We start from the raw sequence: 27,728 nt of genomic DNA on the forward strand, positions 1-27,728 counted from the left end.
GCCAAACATGCCAGTTACACATCAGGTCATCCTCTCAAATTCAACACTGTACAACAGTAATTAAGTAAATTATTGAATTTTTTTTTTTAATTATTTTTTTAAAGCTAATTGCAAACAAAACATCTGCAGCAACAGTCAAAACAAAGAGCAACTGACAGGCAGCTTGATTTTTATTTTTTTTTTCCAAAGTACATAAATTTCTAGAAATGAAAAGGCACTTCTGCGTGTCAGGAGTAAACACTTATTATTGCCTTTTTGCTCTACGTGCATTTTCCCATATGGATAATACTAAAAGATAACAGTCCACTCTAAACATCATTTTCTACAGCACAATTTCTGGACCAAAACACGTTCAGAGAGCTTTTGGGCAGTTATGAATCATGAATTAATGGATGAAACTGACCTTTCCCTTTCCTAAAAGAACCCCCCCACACACTTTTTTTTTTCTTTACAACGCACTGAATTGAGCTTAACAGAATCAATAAGCATGAACTAAAGGCACAGATATATTTTTTTAATATATTTAAGATAATAAAAAGGGTCTCCAAGGATGGTGAATATTGAAAGACAGCTAAACAGAGATGTAAGGACTATAACTTTGAAAACAAAGTGTTAAAAATATTTTAGATGATTGGTCATACTTGTTGTTCTAAAAAGTATCATCCCATGGATGAAAGAACATGAGCACCAAAATGTAAGAGCCCTAAATCATAATTTTATTGGCAGTCCTATTTTAATCTCCATTTTATTAATACAGTACTTCACATTAATGTCATGCACTGCATTTCCCAATTTTATTTCCTATTTCCTTTCAGATATTTGAGCAAGCATTTGCTTGATCATCGTCTTTGCAGTCAAATGTGTTAATTTATTTGGGTGAGAATCCATCTAGTCATTTAGGTCCAAAGAAGTAGAAAATTACATATAGCAGATTTCCTCCCCCAAACTTACGTTGCCTATAGATGAGTCTGGAAAAATCTCAGTTCCTCACGAATGCTGCTCCCTGCACAACCAGCACATAGCAGTAATTAGATGAGACACCAAAAAACAACTTCTCTTCTAAAGCTACAGAAATGTAAGTCTAGCACTCTTCGAACTTTCTCAGTTTCATTTTTTGTAAAATTTTAAACAGAAACACAGTGCAGATTTGCTGACCAGAAGAGATCACTGGACTGTAGGACAGAATTACCTGTTTGCAACACTGTAGCGGCCCTGCAGTGCAACAAGAAAGAGAAACTTTATTTTTCCTTCAATGTCAGGATATTTCCTAATCAGGATCTTCCCTGATTTCAGGTCTCAAACCAGATGCCTAGTCTATAAAGTTTTAATTTTTCTCTGTAGCAAAATGTAGTAATAGAAAAAGCAGAACTGACAGCACCAGCTATTCTTCCTGGAGACATTCAGGAAATGTGACCAAATTCTGTGCCCAACAGTTCTACATTTGTGGAACAAAGAAGTAAAATGCCTTCTAATCACTGAAAAAAATAAATAAATAACAAGAACAGAAGCACTCGAGTAGCATCATTGCTTGTTTTTCTTTAAAGCAGGGCAGAATTAACACACCTTTCATTCTGCAAACTTCTGTGCTTCCTTTTTTGTAAGCGATTTTTCTGCAAAGAAAACTAGAAGGTTTAAAACATAAATACTCAGTTGTCCCACGTGACACCCTGGATGTTTCATGTTTCCCAGATGCTCCAACAGAAGTGTGCAGTTAGGTGTTTTTGCAACTGGCCAAAGCTGCTGGGCCAGACAGCACGTGGTCAGTGTAAAGCAAGCAGAAGTCTAACATTAAATACTCCATTTGACAGCAAATTCCTGGTTAATTGGGTCCTGCTTCTTGCCTTGCAGGTATCTCACAAGGACGTGGAAACCAGGGAAAAATTAGATTACCATCAAAACCCAGCAATACTTAGCGGACAAATCCTTCAGAAATTAAGACTTTCGTTTTCTATGAGATCATTTATTTTCCTGGCTCCCAGAACAGGTGACTCAGAAGTTCTTTCAGACCTTTTTATTATTATTATGTTTTTAATTATGAAAGCTGTTCTTGATGATAAACGCAGTAAAGAAAAGCAAAATCTTTGTGGTGAAAGTCAACCCAGCTTGGTAGAAAGTATCAGAAGACATTCAGTAGGGCTTAGCCATTTAGACTTCTGTCTAAATAAATATTATGTTTATGTCTTTAGATATTTGATTGCTAGGTAGTGCTCAAATAGCAGTCCCTTTTTCTTCACTATAGTCCCAAAAAACATTACAGTATGACATTGTTACCTTTTGCTATCTCTCTTGCATGAAATGCCTTCTCCTATCAGACAGTGACTGAGATGCACAAAAGCAATCGCAGCATTGCATAATGTGCCATTGGGATTCCTTTAAAAGCTACGATAACTCTGCTTCCTGTATTTCTGAAAACTCCAGATTGATGGAGATTTTCTTCATTAGCAGAGCATACATAATAGACATGAGCTTGGGGAGTTAACATAGCATTTCTAAAGCTCCACATCATGCATGATTAGTTCTGTTTTTTTGGTTTTTAGATAAAAGTTGAAGAGAATATACCTAGGCCACTTCAACCATGTAAAAGATTTTATTTTGGTTTTGCATTAGACTTTCTACATTGGCTAACTCAAAGAAAAAAGCTTTGGAAAGTAAAAAAAGGAAAAAGCTTTGGAAAGCAAAAGGAAAAATGTGACCTCCTGTCACATTTTCACATTTGCTTATGTTTTTGCCAAAGGTCCAGCGTTACTAATAATGAAGTTTGCCTCTAACTGGAATGCAGTATGGCATCGCTTCCTACTCTAGGAGTAACTGTTGTGAAAACTGTCCTCAAAAGAGGCACCTATGGGACTTCACAGGGAAAGCACCTATCCCCAAAACATTCCCTATTCCGTGTTTCAAAACTGCTTTAAAAAATAGATTACCAACATATTTATTTAAATCTGCACATAGTAATAATACTTCTGAAAACCAAAGCATCCATGGAACAGTTCATGTTCATTTTGTTCAGAACCAAATAATCCTAAGGAATGCCCTATTAACATTTTGGACAATTGTACCTAGTTAACCAATTCTATTAAAGATGCCCACGTATCAGTCTTCTGTTTTAGCCAGTACACTACCAACGTGCTGGGTTTCTTTGCAGTCTGTACTCTGGAATCCTTCCTAAATCAAAGCTGGATAAAATCTTCTTTTTGATTTTTATCTTTTAACTTATCTTTATAATTAATAAGAGACTGCAACAAATCTGGAGATGGAGCAGTGTCATAGGAGAAATCACATTATCTACTTTCTCTCAAGGGTCATTATGTTTTCTTCACATTCCCTCTACTTGGCAGATGTGAAATTAATAATTTTGCCCCTCAGGTTTGCTATAAAACGGTGAAGGTTCATTTGTCTCAAAGAGCAGGTTAATTTCTTCCTCTGCAAATGTTTTGAAATGGGAATCTAATAAAGTGGAGAACTAAGTCTCCGTTTATATGACTGCTTTTCACATGACTGAAGACAGTCCTCCTTGACACTTCTTTTTTACAAACATTCAGTTTCCATTCTGATGTAATTGCCATTAAAAAAATATTCCCCTTTCCTCCCTCCACCCCCCAAAGAAACTGAACAATCAACCTAAATTTTTCTCCACAGCGTAACGTGCAGCTCCTCAAAACAAGCTGATCTGACACTCAGGTTTCGTACCCTGTGTCTTTTATCATCACCAGAAGTTGCCTGTGTTCCTGTTACACTCAGCACCGTGTGTCAGACAGAGGCCAACAGACCCAGACCTAGGCAGGAATCTGCCTGTCCTCCTCCTGCCAGTACTCCCCCCTTCAGGTGGTGGGGAGGGAAAATGTTCTGTTCCTCCACCGAGACCTCTGGATGTTGCAACTGAATATAAAAATATCTATTTAGGGACTGGTGAAGACACAAAAGTGCAGGGATTAGTAATTTCTGTGTAACACCAGCTCGCTTGGTTGCTGATGTTACAAAACGTGTTTGTGCGCAGAGGCCGAAGGCTCACTGAGCAGAGAAACTGACCCAGGATCAGCGCTGCAAAGGAAAGACGCTCTTGGGATGGAAGGGCAGACCCCGATAACATTTTATTTTCTAAAAGGAAATGTGTATTGCTCCCTGTTGCTGGTAACCACAGAACTGAGCAAGCATCAGATATGAGGTGGCAGAACCAAAGTCTCTGAATAAAAAGATTTCCATCGTGCTCTACCTCGCTGCTCACACAAACCTGGGGCAGGACGGGAACACAGCACAGCCCTCATGATACATCCCTGTTTGTGAAAGCAAGGCCTAGGATAATTTAATAGGCACTGTGGTGGGAGCTTCTTCTCCTGGAGTTTGAGAGAAGCAGAATCGTCAAATGGCTGAGGGTGGAAGGGGCCTCTGGAGGTGGCCCAGTCCAAACAACCCCACTCCAAACACTGAAGCAGGGCCCGAGCAAGCTGCACAGGTACACACTCAATTGCCTTTTGAAGATCTTCACAGAGGAGACTCCACAACCTCTCTGGGCAACCCGTGCCAGTGCTCGGTCACTCTCACATTGTTTTGTGGTGTTCAGAGGGAGCCTCCTGTGCTCCAGCCGGTGCCCGCTGCCTCTTGTCCTGGCACTGGGCAGCACTGCAAAGAGCTTGACTCCGTCTTCATTACACCTTCCCCTCAGATATTTCTAGACACTGCTGAGATCCCTCCTCAGCACGCTCTCCTCCAGGCTGAACAGCCCCAGCTCTCTCAGCCTCCCAGCCTCTTCCTTGTAGCACAGATGCTCCAGGCCCTTCACCACCTTTGTGGCCCCTCACTGGCCTCCAAGCAGACCTCATGTCACTCACCCATCACCACCCCCCGGACTGGGCCATTAGGCCAGTTTTTAATCCACCACCTCACTGTCTGCCCATCAGCTTACAGGAGACTGTGTTGAAAGCCTTCTTGAAGACCAGGCAGACAATATCCACTGCTCGCTCCTCATCTACCAAGCCAGGCATTTCATCACAGGAGGTTATCGGGTTCATCACGCGTGAACTCCCCTTTGTGAATCCATAATGATTTCTGCCAATCACTTTTTTGTCTTTATGTGCTCGGTTTCCAGGAGTAGCTGGTCCATCATCTTCCCAGGAACCAAGGGGAAGCTGACTGGACTGCAGTTCCCTAGGTCTTCTTGTCCCTTCTGAAGATACACGTGGCATTTGTTGCAGCTGCATTTGCTGTCATTTACTGCAGCTTTCTTGCTTTTTGTATTTAAAGGAACCCCACAGGGCAAATTCAGACTGTGCGACAAAGAGGAGAACTGGATTTAAGTAGATTTTTTAAGGGAGGAATTTGGATTACTTTGCTTTTTTTCTTGACCCAAGATGTTCAATGACACAAAAGGAAAGCTGCTCTGTAAGACAGGAACAGGGCGATCAGCTCAGTAAGGAACAGCCTGTGTGTTTGTTCCCAGGCACGGGGCTGTCGAGGAAGAATTTCCACAGAACAGTCACAGCTGAGCATTATTTGTCCTTTCAATCAGGCCCTTTCACAGGAGATGCATTCCTTTGGATTTCTAATCAGAGAAAGGGACAAATGACACGGGGACATGGATATGCATCCCACTAGTTATTATTTTCTTGGAATTCTGTTAAAATTTATCGGCTTATCTTCTGCAAATCCCCAAAACTGATTCACCCCCTTATACCACAGAAAATTCAATACTGGTTTTCACCCTTGTAAGCAAATGGACCTTAGATGGGAATCATTTTTATATCAGGAAGGCATTAGGAGAAAGGATGATACAGTGGCTATTTTTTACTTCATATTTCTGATTAAAAACGAAATTGTAATTTACTTTTGCAATGAAAACAATAGATGCAGTAGAAGTGTAATGTAGAACTTGTGGTAAGTCAGTGCAACTTCCTACCAAAGCTTATTACAGCATTAGGTTTGGGATAGTGACATATTTTCCATGGAAAATAAAATGGTGCAATATCTGCTACCCTTTTCCTCGGGATTCAGGTGCCTGTGATTTCAGGTCTTACTCTGATACAACACAGCTGTACAACCTTGGTTCATACTTAAAAGGAAAGTGCTAAGTGCTGTTGAAAAGTACTTGCAGCATGACCTCCAGTTGAATTCTCTCATGATCACAAAACTAAACAATGTTAAGACTTTGTTATATGCCAGGAAAAAAAAAAAAAAAAAGGAAAAAAAACTTAACCTGTTCACAGGCAGTCCCCCAAGGTATAGGAATAAGAAGGAAGAATTTAATTCCCAATGACACTAGGATCCTTTTCTTGAGACAAAAAGGTCAAAGATTCAAAGAAGCCAGCAAAAACTGTGAAAGGCAGCCCCCATTTCAACCTTGTGAGACTGTTTTTAGGAAGGAACTCTTCTTTCCTAGCTGATGTTCAACAGGGAAGGGCATGGAAATAAGCAGCAAGTACCACCGAGATTCAGGGCATGAACACTGTCAAAGGGAGAGACTAACTACAGAACTAATGACAAAAGAAGACGGGGATGAGATATGAGGGTGGAGGATGGGGAAGACCAACTGTTAAAATGATTGAGTACAAAGGATCTGATCCATTAGGGCCTGAGGACTGTCCATCTTGTAGATGGATAACAAGTGCTTCCTGCCATGCATAAGGAGAAATGTGGTGACATGGAGTACTTGCTGCTGGACCCGTGCATGCAAGAGCATGCTGACCTGGGTCAAGACAGTCGCCAGCCTGTACATTTCAGCCTTTTTGTCTGATTCAACCTGATGTAAAGTAATGTATAGATTCTACAGGCTCCCTGAAATAAAAGGCTGGAGGGAGATTAGAGTTTTACACTCTGGCTGTGGGTCTAGCTACAGCTTTCAACAGAGTGAACCTAAGTTTTCTGTGCAAATACTATATTGCCATACATTTTACTAACTGGCTATAGACACTATATACTTTTAAGTCATGCATCCCTTTTAGCAATTAAAAGGACAAACGGGGAACTTAGTTAACATTCCCAAGGAAAAACAGGGTGTGGTCCACGTCTGATCATTTTCAGGGCCTGGTACCAGGAGATGAGCTCTTATTTGATCACAGGAAAGATAAGGCTTGTTCCATCAGCGAACATTTTGGCAGATGTAGATGGTTTCACTGTGCCAGTGGTATCAGTGGGCAGCGAAGACGTAGGGGAGTAATTCTGGCACCTTGAAAAACCACCCCCTAGATCCAAAGCAGTGAGGAAAAGAAAAAAGATGAAAAATAGTAATCTTTAGAAGTGGGGATTTAAAGAGTTCCTCTGCTCTCTTCTTCCAGATGTAACAAGCCTCGGAGTAACAGACAGTTTACAACTAACCTGCAGCAGTGATGCAAGAGCTCAATAGACCTGGGAGTAACAGCTTTCCTCCTGACAAGCACAGGTGAGGGGGCAAAAGAGACAGCAAGAACAGCAACTTTAATTAAAATATTCCTGTTAACTTCCTTGTACATATTGAGCATGTCTGAATTCTCTGCCAGGAAAATCGTTGGTTACATTGGCAGCAATTGTTTCTGCAAATACAGGGCAATAATTGTACCGTAACACAGAGAAGTGGAATTCAAACTGTTACAAATAACTTTGGGATAGTCCATTGTATTTATTATTTTTTTTTGTGTGGCAGTTTTTTTCTTTTTTTAAATCATTTTCTTAAATTTCACTAGAGTTTTCTAGTTCAGTTTTCACTGGACTATGTGTTCACTGGACTATGTGTCACCTTCAAGGTGCAGGGACACATCAAGGACCAAGATTTTTCTCATATAGTGTGTGTTGAAGACAAAACTTGTTGCAAATCACAGAAATAAATAATTCTATCCACAGAAATGCTGATATGGAAAAGAAAACTATAAAACACGTTCTAGCCTATTAATCTTTAAACTAGCCTACTCAGTTTTTTTTATGGCTGGTTCCACCAGTTTGGGGTCAGATTTAGAGAAGATTTGGTTCTGGATTTTTTCAGGCACCACAGGATTCACAGTCTTCAATAGTAAGGGCTAACAGTTAGGTGGGTGGCTGGTTGGTTTGTTTGCTGACCATCGACTTTCAGATACACAAACTTATATCCCCCACGTGGCAGAGCAGCTGTTGGTTCTGTGCTTAGATATAAAGTGATTTCTTTGGTTCAAATATTTGCGCAGCTATTTAGCTGCAAGCAATGGCTGGATAGAGTGTGGGTGAGCATGGTCTCTATAGCAGTGGTGGGCACTGTAAGCCTGACACCAAGCTAGCACTCTTATGCCTCAGATAATGCTGTCTGAACTGTGAGTAACTCTAATTGGAGGCTACTATTTTGAAATTATCATTTTACAAATATACTAGAGTGAAAATGTGTATGAGAGTAATGTGAGATACACTGTGTAACAGAAATGTTCTGTCATATCTCTCCTGATTGTTTTTTTTCCTTCCCCTCACCCCATCTCTCCCCACACACCCCCACCCTTTTTTAAAGTGCTTTTATAATAGCATCACTCCCCTAAGTTCGTAGCACCATATGACACAACTGTGGGAAGAGGGAGCTTTGAACACAGCAACTGGTGATTCAAATTCCAGACAAACAAGGGAGAGGTCTTGGTTTCAGACCTTGAATATAGGGAAGAAAAAAAAAAACAACAACTTTTTTGTAAGTCTGATTCAAATGTGGTTTACAATTGCCAAAAATCCATTAGCCTCCTCTTTTTCAAACCTGCACTCTACTTTCTAGGTTAAATCTAAACCAGATCTGAACGCAATTCCTCAGCCTTCCTCAACATTACCCTGAAAGAGCACTTACATTTATATTACATTTCATCAGAAGGAAGGAAAGCACTTCAGAAAGTATGTAACTGCTCCACTGAGGATGATGCAGCCAACTCTAGAGAGATGATTTTTCTTCATTTTCTTTGCATTCTAATTATAGATGCTTTTATTTACTAAAGTTACAAATAGGGCTTGTCTATTACAAGCCTGCGAAATCTCATTCTGCTAAAATGAAAACATATTTCAAATGCTTTGGAGAACTGTTAAGATTATTGAATGTCTAGCACACTGCTCTGAGTCTCAGAGTGGTTCACTAGACCCCTAGGGAACAGTCAAGCAGCATACAATTATCACAGTAATTAAAAAGGTGCAATGACTCTTCTCTTAAAGACTCCTGTTTTATTAATTCTATGGTATGCTTTGGAGACTGGCATTATTTTACTCCTACCCAGCTTAATTATACCGTCATTAGTTTATCAGAATCTCTCTTTAACCCCTCGGGCCAGTTATTAGCATGTCACTTGCTAACAGTTAACCAATAACCACTACACCTTCAAAGCAGGATCTTCTGCTATAAAAAAGCCAATTTGTAGAGACAGATTTAATGTCATTATTCCATTTAAATTTTTTCAGTCAGACATCACTTTCTGCTTTTAATTTGAGAAGGTTACTGTTTAGCTTAATGAAAACACAAATAACGTTGATGTATTACAAGACTTTACCAGGTAATAAAATACTTCCAGTATGTTGTGTTTTATGAGATCAAATGCATGTTTTAATACTCAACAGTACGTACCACTGAAACAACTAGGAAGCATACCATGTTCTTAAATACAACTAAAATTCTGGATTTCTTTCTCTGTAGTGGGTCTCGCTGGGACAGAGTTAATTTCCTTGTCCAGGCTTCCTACTTTTCCTACCCCTCCCCAGCAGCGAGTAGGCAAGAGTTTGGGAGGGGACACAGTCAGGACAGCTGACCCAAATTGGAAAGGGGTATCTCATACCTTGTGATGCCATGGTCAGCAATAAAAGCTCAAGGAAAGGAAGAGGAAGGGGGGATGTTCATTATTACGACATTTCCCAAGTAACCATTTAGTGTGCTGAGGCCCTGCTTTCCACCACGTAGCTAAAAATCTGCGTGCTGATGTGAAATAGTGAATAAATTCAGTGCAAACAGGCTACAAAGAACCGGATGTTACATTACCTCGTTGGATAAGCACATAACCAAACTCTGAGAAAAACTGGTTTAATTTTAAAATGCTTGAAGTACTTCTGTACTAAATATATACATACCTTGTCTAGACAGATAATTTTACATTATTATGAAAGGCACAGTGACCTAGAAACACTCCTGAAGGGAACTCTAATTAATTTTTATGCCCCAGTTTTGACTAAACTCTTGTTATCTTAGTCAAATAAAGAAAACCTTACAAATATTAAATAGTTCACTATTGTGTACTGCCACTTAGTATTTTTCATTAAAATACCTGTTTCCAACAACGTGAATAAGTAAAAAAAACATATAGTTACTAGCTAAATAAGCTTGCATCTTCAAAACACAACACTGTGATTCTGACAGCAAACATTTTTTTACTCTATTTGGCATCGCACCAATTCGTTCAACCGAATGCCACTCAGCCACTGGTAGATGGCCAAGTGACTTTATGAAAAGTAACTTTACTGGCATATTCAATGGAAATACATCATTATTTCTGCTGAAATATATGATTTTTTCCTGGTACTATTAAAAAGACAACACCAATCAGTTCTTTTAAATATTAGGATCAATAAGCAAATACCATTTGCTTAGTCACATTTCTTCTAGGTACACTTCTGACTCTCTTCTACCAGCTCTGCAGCAGCAGAAAGAAAATACAAAATACTGGGGGGAAACATTAATGACAAAAAAAAAAAAAAATCCAGGTCACAATATACTCTATTATTTTTTGAGCAGCTGAATCCCAAATTAATATCACTGCCACTCTTCCTGAAGATTACTGTGCAATTGTTTTTTGTATAATAGGTCTTCTTTGTATCTTTTTACAGTCAGAGGTCAGCACCATTAATTATAGCATCCAAAATAGGAGCCAAGACTGCTATACAACATGCCAAATCAAACTATCTCGTTTAATGAAAAGACATGCTGTCAGTCACTCAAGAAAGCAGTCCTCGGCTAAAACTTATCTGCTAATTGAGACATAACCATGACTACATTTGCTGTTACACAAGATCTTTTTCCACTTTATCTACAAGTATGATATACCTGACACTGAAAAAAAGGAAAAAAGAAACTTTATTCAAACACAAAAAAAAATATTCCCAATCTTGGAACACTAGCCAAAAAAGAAGGGAAAAAAAGAAAAAATAAAAGAGATGAACTGGTAACTGATCTGACATCCCAAACATACACTAACAAGAGCAGGCTGTAATGGAATGGAGAGCGTTCAGTGGAACACAGCGTACCTGAAACCAAAAGTCACTCATCTATGCAGCATGCTACGCTGACCACTTTAAGGCATGAACAGGTATGATTTAAATCATACTGGCAAATGCTGAGATGTTACACTTAAAAGCATTCAGTCTTAATTCCTGAAGCTTGCTGCTTTAAGGTAGATAGTAAAGACCACTAGTAAGATAACTTACATTTTCGACCCTAGAAATATGCTTGCAACATTTCCGATCGCTTTTGAGTACTCACCAGCACATTTTGTTCTTGTTTTTAGAGCTGGGCCAGGAGATCCCGTTCCTCCTTCACCTGGTCTTGTAAGTAACACGCTGATCTCATATTCTGTGTCAGGATCCAGGTGCCCAATCTTGTAGCTTGTGGAGTCCACCGGTTGTATGTCATACCAGCTTCCACTTGAAGTTCGATACTCGACTTCCCTTTGGATAATGGGTCCGTCTCCATTGATGGAGTTGGCGTTCAGCTGTATCCACAAGTACGTTGCACCAACCGAGGACAGCTGAGGTGGAGCAATGGGAACTGGTGGCTCTGGGGCACAGTAAGTTACAAAAAGAGGCAATGATTATACAGGTATTTTTCTGCTTCTAAAATATTCAAACAATGGATTTCATACCATATCAGAGTCTGCGTAAAAATACAGATATGAAAAAAAATTACCACTACAGATTATTTCCCCCAAAATGCAATATCCAAAGTCTTCTGTTTAAGCATTAGTGATTGTAACCCGAAGGTTATGTTCTGTGCAGAGTAACTTCAAACTGTGTGTGACTAGAGTTTTCCTATTCCCTTGATGTTAAATGGCATCTTTTAACTTCCAATTCCAAATGAAAGCTGATCTCAGGTTTTCTTATTAAAATATAGTTCTTCCTGGATGTAGATATATAGCCTACTCAAAATTAACATTTTTTAAATTAAATTTGATACTTGAGTCTATTCTTAGACATAGCCAGAACAGGGACTTCTGCATAAAAACAAAAATTATAATTTTTCCTCACAGACTGCAATATTCAGCCTTCAGATTTCCGTGTGAACCAAATAAAAATAGTGTTTTTCGAAGCCCTATATCCTGGTTTAACAGAAAAAGAAAGAAAGCTGGGGGAATTCTTGAGTCTTTATTATGAGCCTGTCTCTTTCTTGTAATAGCATATTTTCACTAACATCCAGAAGTATTCTGTTGCATTAAAAGAGCATTTATGTGATCCTGAGTTTGCAGTCTAAAGACATTAAAAGTAAGATTTTAAAACTACTTTTTTATTTATTAAGTGATGGACATGTACATGTAATTTTGAGTTGGACCGCAAAAATAATTTGCAGACATCATCTCTTTTTAAAGCTAAATAACACGTTCATTTTTTTTCCTACTGATTAACCGCAGAATTACTCTGCTGTTTCAAGCATCACATCTGCATAAAATTTGCCTTCCCATTGGTTAAATATATTCAAGCAGAATGAAACCATGCTGTTGTAATAAGGCAGTGTTTGATCCAATATTCTTAACATATCTATCAGCAAACACTGCCACCTTCTTAAGGCTGCACAGAATACTTAATGAAAGTAGAACATCTGTCTTCCCTAAGCTGTAGATTCAGATTTATCCTCTCCTGCTAACCATTCCCCCAAGTGCTGAGATATAGGTAGTCAAACAGAAAAGAAGCTGAATTCATATATTTCATCATTTTCCCAAGGACTTCAAAGTCAGATTTAAAGGAAAGAGAATGAGGCACAGGGGGAGAAAGGCACTCTGGAATAAGTATTAATATTTCCTGAGAAATAGCAGAATCACTATTTTAGCAAACATGTAATTATCCTACATATGCTACCTTATTTTTCTTTTTTCCTCACTTACAGAAGGAGCACTCGACTCACAGGGCACTAAGGATATTGAAGATCACCTATGATCCTCACAGACCAGCGGTGTTTCTAATTAGCACTGTTCCTTCTTATATAAACTTTAAACTATGCAATCTGATAGCAATTGCTGCAACCTGAGATCACAAAATTGCAAATGCAGGCCTCCATACCGTATTTTCATCTTCGTGAAACTAACTGATGGACATTGTGAAGAACACAGTACAGTTGGCAACAATCAGATGTGTCTCCAAAGATGCCTACTGGTTGTTACTGATTGGCATAGAAGTGCATACAGGAGAGAGGAATATTGTTTGCGTTTTCAAATCAGTAGTGAAAATAGTGTTTCACGTCAGTGGAAACATACGGCAAACTGATGTCATCTCTTGGTCAGGCACATGGAGCAGTTTGATTGAAACTAGTGTTCCTGAACTGTATAAACTACGGCTTCATACAGTGTTAGTATGCCTGGAAACAGTTCTGACTTGACTCAAAATGATTTAGCATCAATTTAAATCATTAGGCTGTTTTGTGAACCAAGACATGAAATGGAACTTTTATAGAGCATCCTAAGGCATTTACTTAGCCATGCTGAAAGAACAGTTAATTACCTTCAAGTTTCAAATGCTACTAAAGGCTGCTGTAGTGCCATTCAAAATGCGAACTCAGGAGTTAGGTCACTAAGGTTAGTGGTTACACCAATTCATTCCAAGTATTACAAGTGCTCGGAACAGACAGTATTTTATTGTCTTTTTATCCCTCGGGGCATATTTTTCATTCCTTCGTGGCCAAAGTGCAAAAGGTTAATTCAAGCTGCATGATTTCAGCAAAGCCGGCGTATGCTGCAGTTTAATACTGGAAGTGCAGTTTAATAGTAAAGTAATGTTCTTATTTGTGATCAAGGTTACGCAGAATGAACCTGTCATTATAAATAGGATGCTCATTATTAAGTTACTGGTTAAAAACATGAGTCCAGGAGTTAAGCATACACTTTAATACAACAGGTGCACTATCAAATATAATGAGCTGATTTCATGACTCAGATAAGAAAGCTCTTCTTCTTCCTTATTCAATTATTCTTCCTTTAGTCAGAATTAGTGGGTTTCTTTGTTTGTTTTGCTTTTTTACCAAGAAATTAGAATCACTTACTCAGGAAAGTACCACACTGAAGCACCACCATCTTTCACTGAAAGCAGTTTTAATGTGGACACGGAGGTAGTCTCAAATAAATACCATTGCAAATTCTTTTCCCATTACTACTTTTATAAAAATGGCTCAATAGATCTGTGACTCTGTATCCAGGTACATTCAGGGAAGGAATTTCAAGTGATTGCAGAAACAAGCTTGTAGCAGTGGCACTTTAGGATGATGGTTTAGTTTAAAGAGCTCTTCCTTGCAGATCTCTTTGGAAACAGAAGTAAAAAGAGCTGTTTAGTACTGTACAACCTTTTAGATAGGCCTTTAAATGGAATGTTAACTCAAAAAATAAAAAAAGGAAGTTTATACATAAATTCACATTTAATGCTTTTTAGACAGACGGGTGACCTCCTCTTGAATTCTGTGATTAGCGGCAATGAGCAAAATCCGTCATGGAAAGAAAATACTGGCTGCCTTGCCAAGGCAGATGTCTAACTCCAGTGACTGCAGGTGACAGAAGGTTTCAGGCAGATGTTTTAATGTCACCCTATGTTACCTTGACCTGTTACAGTAAACGTGTGAAAAAGACAAAGCCTCATGATAAGGAGCAGCCCTTCTCTTACGCAGAAGATAAATACAAACGTAGCCATACACACATATAAACTTTTCATTCTTAGGCACTTTCACGTTAATTGCAAACATCGTTGAAACAGCAACTCCTTTATTTACTTTGCTTTGTGCTTTACAGTGTAGAGATTTCTCAAACATTTCCTGTAAGATCCTAACAACTTCGTGTTTGCAGTTCTTTTAAAATTTTAATAGGGAGGGGAAAGATATCCACATAGAGATGCCAGTGGAGATAATGTAAATCTTTGAGATTTGACTGACTTATAAACAAGTAAAAACAAACATTTCTTGTCTGTGGCACAAAACAGCTCACTTGAAACAATGAAAAATTCTCCTCTAATAGTAGCAATAACATTTATTATTATTATTTTATTGAAGAAAAAGGGAGAGTAGAACCATGCTACATTTGGAGGGAAAAGGGACGAAATATTTATCCTGCAAGCTAATTTTAATTAAACAGTGACTGTTAAAGAATGTCATGATGATCTCACGTAGTGCTGTTCAGCACATCATGAATACATGAAATGGTAAAAATACGGTATCAATCATCTCTGATGCTACGTCCACATTAAGAACTTCTTACCTAATTATTAGAATTATTAAACTAATCATTAGTATTTTAGTCTTGAAATCAGTTAAACAGCTTTGTATATGCTAATATATATATATATATATATATACACATACATACACACCACAACTACATATCTTGCTATGCTCATCTATATACCTAGTTGTGCTCATCTTCAGACCAAGCAACTTATTCCGGTCCTTTGGAGAGCAGGAGTACTTTGCAGGTACGATCTAACCAGTTGGACATTAGCAGATACCCTGCTAAACGCTGGATTATTGTTAGCAGTATCCATCCTTAACCAGGCACAAACTGTCCTCTTCACCAGACCTGAATCCTCCCAAAAACCTGAGCGCTGACTTGTCCACTCCTGAGTCACCAGCTCTCTTCTTTAAGCCAGTGACATCTACGCCCGTGCAGCTCTCACTCCAAGCTTATCTGCCTACCCACGCAGTCTGAACCCGTCCACCCTTCCTATTTTCACCTTTGCTCATTTTTTGTTCTCTCTCCACACCCCAGTCACCATCCCCACATTCCAAATATCTCCGAATTCCCATCCAGGTTTGTTATTTGTTGACCTGGGCTGTATCTAAAAGCTCGGTCTGCTCCTGTTCTTCTAACCAAGCTTCTCCTTAACACCTGCTGTCCCCTCATGCAGGTCCACAGCCCTTCCAGCCAATTCCTTTTACTGGCCGCTGCCTTGACTCTCACCCCTACACACACACACACATATATATATATGCGCCTGCATGCACATATATAAATCTTTGTGCATATGTACATATGGATGGACAGATGTTTCTGTTCTGCCCTTGCTTTTCTTTCTCTCTTCCTAGATTTTAGCACTCATGTAGCCCCAATTTTCATCTAACTCCCCTCTAACTTTGAAACGCCTCCCAGTTTGCCATGCCTTTCAGTCCCAATACCAAAAACCCCATCCAAGTACTCAGCTTCTTGCTCCACTCACTCTCCACATCATGCATCTCACACCATTATAGCTTCACAGTACAACAGCTCAGAGAGGTGGAGGGCTGCATACTTAAAAGCATGGGACGGCTAAGCTCCCAGTTTTGGATTCATCTGCCTGACTCCAGCCCAACGCAGGGGAGCTCAGATCAGTACTGACATTTAAACTGAAATCTCAATTTCTCAGTTAAACTCAGAGAAGTCTCCATTGTACACATTAGATGGGCGTTTGTTTGTTTTTCTGCAGCCTGTAAATTGACTATACTTGCAAGCAGGTTTCTTGACACATCCATTACCCTCCTAAAAATCCCAAGTTCCTGCTTCAAAGCCTGGTGTCTTCAGCACTGTCCCACAGAACATCTGCTAAGACGGCTGAACCATCTCAGCTGCTTTGACTGGAGGTTCCCTCTAAACTTTCAGGCTGAGACACATTTCCATACTGGAAAATATCAGCCTCAAGTCAGTTTATCAAAATTATAAGCATCCGAAAGCAGAACTTTGTGACAGGCAACTGTAAAAGTAAGTTGTAATAGCAGCACTGTTTGTAAAAAGGCACAGGCAGATTGATGGATCCAGCATGAAGGATGAATTGGCAGAGACAAAGAAAATAGATAAAAACATCCATGTATATTTACTGTAGGAGAACAACTGATACCTCAGAAAAGCACTTTGTAATATTTTCTTCCCGTGTCTTCATCTCAAAATAGTTTTGCCCTCCACAATATTTTCTTTGTTCTGGAGGTCCAGAAGAGCTTTAGTTCTGTTCCTGGTCTTAAATCTTCCCTTTGAAAAGATGCAGACATTTAAGCTGCCAATGTTACAGATGGCTACCTCTCTGTGCCCTTGCTTAAAAACCTAACAAAACTCCATTTAACCAAATTGACACCTTGGTTTACCTTGTTTGAACTCAATAAGCAGTCTGAACTCTGTAATAATCTGGTGTCTGCTCAGACAGGCTCATTCTGTTCTCCTGAATCTAATCTGTGTTGGATCTGCCCACTACCAGAGAAATTCAACCGAGGGACTGTATGTAGAAGTCTAATTTACTTCACCAAATACATTTAATCAATTCCACCCTACTATTTCCCTTTTGCGCAATGTTTGATTACCTTCATGTCATCTATTACAAAGAAACCGCTGTTTTGTCTTTTGTTTGGTTGTTTTGTGGGTTTTGTTGTTGTTTTTTTACATTAAGTGGGTGATCTGACAAGGCCACTTTCATGTCTCCTATTAGATAAAGTGACATTTCAATCCAATTCTCTGACAAACTTAGATGAGGACACTGTGCAGTTTGAACACACGCACAATGACAAGGCACTTGTCTTTTCAGCCTTTCCTATCAGAACAAACACTCGGGTAAAATTGAAAACCTCCCCTTCAGGATTTATTTAAATAGAGCAATCAATACTTCATTTCACCATCCTCTAAAAGGCATGTAAGATAACAAAACCACATTTTTTAAAAAAGTCCTTTTTTCCTTCATGTTTAGGGCCAGGCTAATTGTTCATTGACAGGCTTTTTGCTCATTAACTAGACAATATTCATGTTTACAGTTCTCTAATAAGATAACATGGGATTAACTGCCAGCTTTTTAATTGCTTTTTTTCACCCCCACAGAGATTAAACCTTGTTAGAATCATATCTGTTCAGGTAAAAACAACCAAAAAGGAACATTTGGCCATTTCTTACGTATGTCTCATCCTCAGAAATCAAGATTTAGTTCCTATCCCTTTGTGATTTCAGGTTCGGTTTGCAATGCCTGATGCTAATGGTCTTTCTGCTGATTTAGAAAGTTCTTGTATCCAGTCTTCAGTTTGCACATCATGCCACAGTAGCACTGCAAACCTTAAAGAGGTTTACATAAGAAAGAAAATGGGAATTACTTACAGGGAACTTCTATTTAGTGAGTCTGTGCCTGAAGTATGAAGTAGCATGAATGTGGTACAACGTTGTAACTCACTCTACTGGGAAGATGTCTTCAAGTTAAGATCTTAAGATCAAAGATATTTTGGAAAGAAAAAAAAAATCCGAACTCCAGCATGGGATTTACTTACTTGCAATTTGATTTACAAGTTCAGCAACCAGAATGAAACAAAGGACAATAAAGTGTGGCAAATTGACTCTTCAACTCCTGTCTTCCTAGCAATGTAGTTCCAGTGAAATTCCACTTAAGTCAGCTTAGTTACACCAGTGTAAATGAGAAGAGAATTAGATTCATTGTTTCCAACAAAGAGAGGGGAGTAATTACACCGCTCTTTCTACACATACTATCATTAAGCCATCAGTACTTCCTGAGCAGACTAAGCATTGCATGCAATGGGGGTATACATACATTGCTCATGATTTACTGGTGGTAATGGATGAAAAACAGATATAGTTGATAGATAAATCGATTAATCCATTGCATTTGAATTCTGCTGACTAGCATTGCAGAATAGCTGCTGAAAAAATAGGAAATACTGATGGTGTATAATTAAGAAATTGTAAGAAAGCATATTTACTAATTATCCCCTAATGCTGCTATTTCAGTACAGTCACCTAAGGTTTTACAGCATAATGTTTAAAATGGGTCTTTCTAGTTCAGAAGGAATGACCTGCAGGTGGTCTCATAAAAGCTCCAATACAGGCAACAGGGATTACCATAATTACTTTGCTACTGTACAAGTAGTTAATGGGATTACACCCTAAGGCTATCCAATTGTTCACAGTGCCCAGTGCAAATTTTCTGAAAGAATCTGGATAAGCACAAATGCTTTAATGATATGCTTCATAATTTCATCCACTACACCACAAAAGGAGCGCTAATAAATTAGAACACCCTAAATCAAACAAATTGGCAGAACCTAACTGCTTTAGCTTTCTGTACCTCCTGTCATTGATGCAGCCAATCTTCCACCTGCCTCACTCAGACAGCTCCCTTCTTCCCCTGGTTTCCATTGCTGTAAGGTCTGAAAGATGCTTTATCATTCCTGTTGGGGTTGTACTTCGTCCTTTCTTTCTCTCTTTCCTAAATTATGAACACTTTCATTTTTGGCCGCCCCTTTTCTTTCTTTTTCATGTTATCTTTCATTGAACTAAAACAAAACAAACAAAAACCCTAATTTTTTCCACTATGCCTTATAATTACATATTCAGCCCATCCTCTCTATTTGTTTCTCTCTTCATCTGTCCATTTAAATAGCTCATCTGAGTTTTTGTACTAAAATTTGTTTTGTCATATTATCTCCATGCACTGCTTATTTGCAATCTCCTCCTCCTTGTCTTGTCCTGATGCTTCTAAAGCACATCAACTAAAAACATGTTCTTGTTTTTGGAAAATGGTTCCTTGTTCTTTAAGGGTCTCTTGCATCTCCAGCTGGCGACCAATTATTGCCCAGTCTAACACATATCCCAAGCTTCTTCCTCTCCAATTAACTTAAAAAAAAAAAAAAAAAAAAATCCTAAACCCATGCACATCTCATAAACACTGTTCTAACCATGTCACCTTTTCATTATTCCCCTCTCAATTGTTATTTAATTCAAAATTTGCTACAGCCTAACTGCTAACCTTCCTGTATCTCTTCTCAACCTGAATTCTATTGTCCTCCTCACTTTGCCTCATTCCCTGCCTCCCCTTCCCCCCAAAAAAATATGTTTTAGCTTCTTTAACTTTTTGGTTTCATTATTCATTTATGCAACTGTGCCTGCTGTCCTTCAAACTCCTCCTTTACTGGTAGTTTCTTGTACACATACTTTCTGTGTTGCTTTCAGAAACAAGACCTATGCTACATTTTCAGATAGAACAGTTATCCCACACCTTGCTTATTGATTATGTGAGTTACCTGAAAAAATCCTAATAAATTTGGAAAGAGGAGCACATCTTTAAGAAGTCCTGAAAGATCCTACATCGGTTTATAAGTATGCAAAATTATTAAACAGTAAGGAGAAAGAAAAGAGTGATTCCAAGGTCAAGTAATAATAAAGCTCCTTATCTACTGTATGCAAACAGAGTCATGCAAGCTCTTATAACTAAACATACTGCAGTATAAGTCATAAGAAATGTTAATTTGTATCTTAAACCAGAAGATAAAACCTAGAGCAAAATTTGGAAAGCAGAGTGGCAAAAATACTACATAAAAATTAATTTATTACTTGTGTTATTCCTTAACCTGTATGTTTCTTAAATACTGTATCTCAATGGAAAGAAAAAAGTCCTAGCTAACAAAAGGACAGTGTTTCTAAAATCAGAGAATTCATAACAGACACAACTGTGTCCCTCCTAATTCCCAAAGGAAAAATCCACACCTGCAGTGGATTTAGTTCTAGGGCACTTGCTCTCTCCTTGCTGACTTGGATCAAATTGTTTTGGTGAAGAGAAAAAGAGCCTTGAGTTCTTCATCTCAATTTTTGTTTCTTAGGCACAGAACTGACCGGAAAGGGAAGATGTGTAACACAACAACGTGGCTTTGCAACTTCTTTCACTGCTAGAAAATGTTTTTCTTTGAAAGAACAAAAATAAAATTATGTTCCTCCAAAATGCATTTTAAATACGATTAGTGTTAAGAAAATGTTTTACCATAGTTTTCTATAAAGATGGACATTTTTATACGCATTCAATTCAAAGGTGTTCCCTGCCATTTTTAAACATATCCCTTCAGATGTTGAAATGTGTGTGTTATCTCTTACTGTAAAGTTTTCAAATTTTGAAGTAAATACATCTTTAGAATGCAATCTCCACCATGGAGGTAAATAGCTAATATTATATTCATATCCTCCAAAAAGACAAATACACTCTTCAATATAGAAATACCTTCCAAACAGTGCATCTGGGGGAAATATCTAAATAAACAATCAACAAGTAACTAGTTAATTAGCCCTGGCTTCTTCTGTCATTCCCTTGCTACAGCTGGATAGACTTTCACAATTTACATAAACAGAGTCTATTTATTAAACATCTCATCAACTTCAACAAATGATGGGTGACATCTTTAGTGAACTAGCGATTGCAGGTCCTTATTTCATACATTTAGCATGCAAATACTGTTTTTTCCATGAAATACCTTTGACTATCAGTTCCGCATAGTTTGATACACCGACCCCTCCTTCCGTCCGAATCATGCAGCGATAGTTGCCAGCATCCCGCTTCGTGGCATTTACCACGTTGAAAAGAGCTACAAATCGGCGAACATTGAACACTTTTATGTTCTTCAAAGGCGCATCCCTTACGTAAATACCCTGGGCAAAGAAACAAAAATAAAGAACATTGTTAGTCATGTTTTCAAATATACTTAAAAACAAATCCAGGTCTCATAAGGTTCCCAAGAGGGGAGGCCAGGTAAAGGCACAAGTCTGTAGCATTACTTTTACAGATGTTTACACTGTGTGAGACTCTACTGCCTTCCCATGTGAGTTAAAACATTCATCATCGGTGGGCAGCCACTCAGCTGGAACAGCTGCTTTCAACTCTTTATAGATTAACTAATAGAAAGATTGAAGAGCAATGTAAAATTTACTTGCTTGGCTTACTTTACACAAATATTTAAAGGTTGTTTTGTTTTAAAAAAAGAAGCATGAAACCCAGCATACGCCATTTCTGTCTCCTCTTCCCCTCCACATCCACTATTCAGCATGTGCATCTTGCACAGCTTGCATGGAAATTTAAGTGTATGGTTCTCATACAGCAGCACCTACACATGGGATTATCAGCAACTCAGGTGGAAGAGGCCAGGCACAGATTTACCAAGCGAATGACCGGCAAGGTTGAAGTTTTCTCCATTTCAACACCGTACCAGGAACTGTGAAATTTCTACCCTGGTGCAAAGTCTTGCCCTCAGTTCAACATACTGCACGTATAGCATAAGAAAGCGAACAACATAAGATCTGAGGAGCACAAGGCTCCTAAGTCCCATGCCCCCAGCCTGCTCCCTCGTGTGATCCAGTGTGTGTCTGGAGCAGGAAAAGGGGAGGAGAGCAGACAGAAAGGTACAGAGATGACACCTTGCCATGTCCTCTGACGCAAAGATGAGGGCTGAGAGACTTGGCTTTCAAATCACCACCAGATCCTCACCAGATTTCAGATCCTCACCATAACTCATGCTCCATCTGCCCGTGAAACAGGGCATGTCTATAACGAATGGCTGAAGAACCTTCAGAAAATCTAATGACCCAATTACTACACCTGATTGGAAATTTTTTTTTACAAGATCTACTTGCAACATTCATTCAAACAAGAAAGGTGCACTTTCCACACAAACTTGTGCATTTCAACAAACTGAAGACTGCAGACTACCAAAGCATGAGGAGAAACTGCGAAGAACCCCAACAAGCACCTCTCAGAAGATGTTTGCAAGGGTCCCGTGCTATCTAGATTCCATAAACCATCAGCACAGCTGGTGATGTCTGTTGTTGTGTTGTTTGTTGTTTTTTTTTGGTTGTTTTGGTTTCTCCTCCCCCTGGAATTTATAGGTTATTACGCAGAATTTAAGATCTATACAGGAAATGGTGACTTCAATTCGTTGTGGCCTTCACTTGTCACCATACTGAAAGTAACCTTAAAGTACCAGTTCTAAACAGAGAGCTACAAATAACAGCCGCATCAAGTTAAACTTGTCCATAATCACAAAACCAAGTCAAAGTTAATCATGCTATTAATGCCAAAGAAGCAGCATAAGTAACAGTAAATACTGATTTTCACTCTCTTAATAACACAGTATAGTAGTGCTATTTCCTCTTAAAAATAAATGTGGGTGATGCATAGCTTATTTAAAAGAGGAAAAAGTTTGCAGGATGCCCAAAGAATGCACTATCACATCTTAAAAATTACTGTCTGAAATTATTACTTGGGAATTACTCCAGATAATTGCCAACTCCTCAGAATTCGCAGAACTTCGGGCTGCAGCTCCACTGACTTCTCAAACTGACTGAAAACAAGACTTGCAAAGAAGCCTTCCCAACTACTATTGCAAAACTACTATTTTTACTGGTCTCGCTACTGCATTATCATTCCAGCAAGGATGAAAGGAGATAGCAGGAAGCAAGCAGAGCAGGTTAATTGTGATTTGGGAGAATGAACATTATCTAAAGGCAACTTTTTTTTCCCTAAAAAGAATGACCAATTAGTCCTAACTATAAGAGCTGCTGAGCAGTCACAGTTTGCCTTTAAAGTGTATTTCTGCAGTTTTCAGGCTTTAAGGACTCTGTGCACAGCCAAATCCTGTGCTTACGTTACATCCACCCACGCCAGCTCCTTCCTTTTTTCTAGTTACAACATCAGGAAGCTCTACGTGGGCTATTTCATCTTGCCAAGAAATCGTTAGGTTTTTCTCCAAGGAACAACATACCACCACACCCTGGCTAATTCGAGCACCGTAACCAGCTCAGTGTGTTCCAAGCGTGCACAAGAAGCTCTCTGCTCTCCAGCTGTGCTGTACGCCTGCCCTTCACTGCAGGGCTTGAGGCTCTGGCACAGGCTGCCCAGAGAAGCTGTGGATGCCCCATCCCTGGAGGTGTTTAAGGCCAGGCTGGATGGGGCTTTGAGAAATATGGTCTGGTGGGAGGTGTCCCTGCCCATGGCAGGGAGGTTGGAACCAGGTGGCCTTTAAGGTCCCTTCCAACCCAAACTGTCCTACGGTTCTCATGAGTTACAACACAACCGAAGAACCATTCTAGGAGTTCTTCCTTGCTGTCCTTCTATCGATCAAAGCTACAGGATGCTGTTAAAGGGAGGAAGGGGAGGCAAAAGGAAAGGACTAGGCAACACCATGAGGCAGTATAGTTTCTGCCTTAATCTGCAAAAGCCAAGCACGTGAAGAGAGGAGACCAAGGAAAAGTGCAATGCATTCACACTCCCTTCTGGCCTGCTGTTCTGATACAGGAAAACTTAGTTTGATCAAATAATCAACTATACGGCTATGCAACACACACTACCTGTTCACACGTCAATAATTTTGACTGAAGAAGAGGGAAGCCTTATCACGTTTCATAGAGACACACCCTTTTACTCAAATAACAAGTGCCATGAGCCTTAAAGAGAACTCGACTTAGCTCTACAGAGGATTCAGGGTTTCTTCACCCCCCACTGAAATCCAGATGTGAAACAAATCATTGTTGGTGCCTTCAAAAATCATGAAGGAGCTCCAGAATAAAAAGCCTTTATTACTATTATTATAGCACACCTGTAAAGTATATGTGAGATATTATTATTAACACATATTATCTTGACTGACTTCTCTTAAACATTACGAACTCACAGAGGCAAAGTGCAGTGTCTCTAATTATACCTTAGAACTCAAACAGTCCTGAAGAAATCACTAGCATGACATTTCCTAGTGGAACTCAAAGGGATTTTTTTTTTTTCTCTAGTCTCTTTGGAAAAAAAAAATATTTTCAACGAAAATGTGTTTGGATTAGGCAGAGACTAAGAAACATCATTCATTTACTTTTCACAAGGAAATGTACTGCTCAAGAGAGCAAGGCTTCCCTCTCTTCAGGGATGACAGCAAACAAGTAGAAGATCCACCTAATTGATTTAAGCCCGAGCATAGAAGAACGATAATAAAAGTGATGAAGAAGAGTTCAATTCACAGTCACTGGAGGAGAGCTTAAAAAAAAATAAAAATAAGAGAGAGTTAAAAAACAGAACAAGGCGAAGAACCCATACAAACCTACAAAGCCCACCTCAACACTTATTTCATCAATTGCCAAATGGCTAAAGATGATATTCAGTCTGAAAAATGCTATTTACCATTTCATATATGAGTACAGAGAAGTTTTTGTTTTTAACTGTACCCACATGGCCAGCTTCTCTCTTTTGTTTGGGATTCACATTTCTTCTCTCTTTCAGTCACTGCATACTGTCTTTAGGAAGCTGCAGAGGTATGGCAGTGGTCACTTAAATGGGACCACTTGGTGGAATTTACAGGAGTATCACAGAACAGCTCAGGTTGGAAGGGACATAAAAGACCACCTTGTTCCAACCTCCCTGCCATGGGCAGGGATACCACTCAATAGACCAGGTTGCTCAAAGTCCCATCCAACACCTCCAGGGATGGGGCATCCACAGCTTCTCTGGGCAACCTGTGCCAGTGCCTCACCACCATCTGAATGAAAAATCTCTTCCCAACCTCTTATCTAAATCTCCCTTCTTTTAGTTTAAAATCCTTCCCCCTTGTCCCGTCATTATATGACTGAGCAAGTTCTCCATCTTTTTTATAAGCCCTCTTAAAGTGTATTGAAAGGCCTCAATGAGGTCTCCCTGGTCTCTCAGCCTTTCTTCATAGGAGAGGTGCTCCAGCCCTCTGAGCATCATGGCCCTCCTCTGGACCTGCTCTTACAGCCCCACATCCTTCTTGTGCTGGGGACCCCAGCCCTGGATGCAGCACTCCAGGTGGGGCCTCACAAGGCAGAGCAGAGGGGCACAATCACCTCCCTCCCCTGCTGGCCACCCCTCTGTGGATGTAGCCCAGGACGCAGTTGGCCTTCTAGGCTGCAAGCACACACTGCTGGCTCTTGTTGAGCTTTTTGTCCACCAAAATCCTCAAATCCTTCTCTGCACGGCTGCTCCCAGTGAGTTCTTCTCCCAGTCTGTGCTCATGTCTGGGATTGTCCCAGCCCAGGTGCAGCACCTTGCTCTTGGCCTCGTTGAATCTCATTAGGTTCACATGGGCCCACTTCTCCAGCCTGTCCAGGTCCCTGTGGATGGCATCCCTTCCTTCTCTTGCATGAACTGCACCACTCAGCTTGGTGTCACTGCAAACTTACTGAGGGTGCGCTCGATCTGACTGCCTATGTCATGGATAAAGACATTAAACAGCACCAGTCCCAGGACAGACCCCTGATGGACACCACTTGTCACCAGCCTCTGCTAGGACATGTTACCACTGACCACCACTCTCTGGGTGCAGCCTGCAGCCAATTCCTTATCCACTGAATGCTCCACCCTTCAAATCCATCTCTCTCCATTTTGAGAGTACATCAGTGCTTGTGTACATGAGTACATCAACAAGATTCCCCTTTCCACAATTTATGGGTCCATTTAAGTGTATTCTATGATAAACAACAAGCTCTCCACGGCAGAACTGTGAGTAGCTATTTTACTTAGAAGAGCTAGAAATAACATATTTATATCGAACGAGCATTCCTTTATTGAATCTATCAGCAGATCCCTCTACAACTTTTTTACAAAGTATTATTTTTAGCAGCATCAACACAAATAAGATTCTTAAAGCTCACTAACACGAAATTCTGAAGTCCCATAAATAAAAGAGATCACTTACAACCTATTGCTTTACTAATTACAGTAATTAAAAACTTCATCTCAGCTCTTTTAAGATAGATGCTGAAATTTACCAATAGGTCTTGCAAACTAACAGTCTTCACGTGGACGTCTTCACAAATACATCATGTCTTATTGAAAATTAAACAAAAAGTGACAGGTCTGTAATTTTCTAATCCTGCTGCAGAAAATGGTATAAAATTCACGATTTACAACGAAACATTATGGCATTATATATTAAAACCCATTTAAAAAAGGTTGTCAGAGCATCTTTACAGGATCCTCCCAGTTTGTTATTGTTGTTTTTAAATCTAGTTCGGCAAGATAAATACATTTCTTTTTACCTCGCTTGGTAGCTCTGCTTTGCCATGTGAAAGATTGAGGCTTTACTACAGATTAAGCCTGCTAGCTCTTTCTGCCACTGGGACTTGGAGAACTGTGTGAACAGGACACTTCATTCTTTGGAAAGAGGAATCTGCCTTAATCGTTTAATGCTAGACCTGCCTGCAGTACAAAGGCTACGTCCCCAAGGCGTGGAGCTATGCAGCTTTCTTAGTGCCGAAGAATTTTGACCACAAAAAGATTGCAAGGTGCTGAGTGAAAACAACATATTCTGCTGTCTGCTGAGAAACCCCCATGTTTTCAAATGCTCAGAGAACACTTTCAAAAAAAAACCAACCAAACAAACAAACAAACAAAAAAAAAAACACAAACACCACCACCAACAAAACAACAAAAAAACATTCAGGAAAGCTATTTAAGCAAAATAATGAATATATTTAACTGGTAAGTCACCAGCAAGAATACATTTTCTATAAAGCAACATGTTATTTAATATATATGGGTATAAAAAATATATATCTTAATTTAACACCTCAGGATATACACAGCTTGAAAATCCATACCCCTAGTACCACCATATTAAATGCATGCAGCTTAAAGCAGAGACAGCTTAAAGCACCTTAAATATTCACATTATTTTTTCCATCTTAGCCAAGCTAGAATGAAAAGAAATAGGTTGATGGTTATTTAAATTAGACTCACAGTCCCTTTTAGGCAATGAATTAACTCTAAGTCTCCTAAATGAACAGCAATTTAGAAGCAACAAGATATATATTAAACCTTTCAGAAATAGTTTTAAC

General features: G+C 39.3%; 1 protein-coding gene across 10 annotated transcripts in view; it reads right to left on the bottom strand.

Moving 5' to 3' along the window:
- The window catches only part of PTPRM (protein tyrosine phosphatase receptor type M), a 465,329-nt gene that overhangs the window by 262,241 nt on the left and 175,360 nt on the right, over positions 1-27,728 (bottom strand). For all 10 annotated transcript variants that reach the window (XM_032181299.1, XM_032181298.1, XM_032181296.1 and 7 more), the window contains exons 6-7: positions 21,374-21,548; positions 11,420-11,713 (exon numbers count right to left, since the gene is read on the bottom strand). In XM_032181299.1, coding sequence (XP_032037190.1) covers positions 11,420-11,713; positions 21,374-21,548 — 469 coding nt within the window. The remainder of the gene's footprint in view (positions 1-11,419; positions 11,714-21,373; positions 21,549-27,728) is intronic.

The sequence above is a fragment of the Aythya fuligula genome, chromosome 2 (assembly GCF_009819795.1).
Source record: "Aythya fuligula isolate bAytFul2 chromosome 2, bAytFul2.pri, whole genome shotgun sequence".
NCBI lineage: Eukaryota > Metazoa > Chordata > Aves > Anseriformes > Anatidae > Aythya > Aythya fuligula.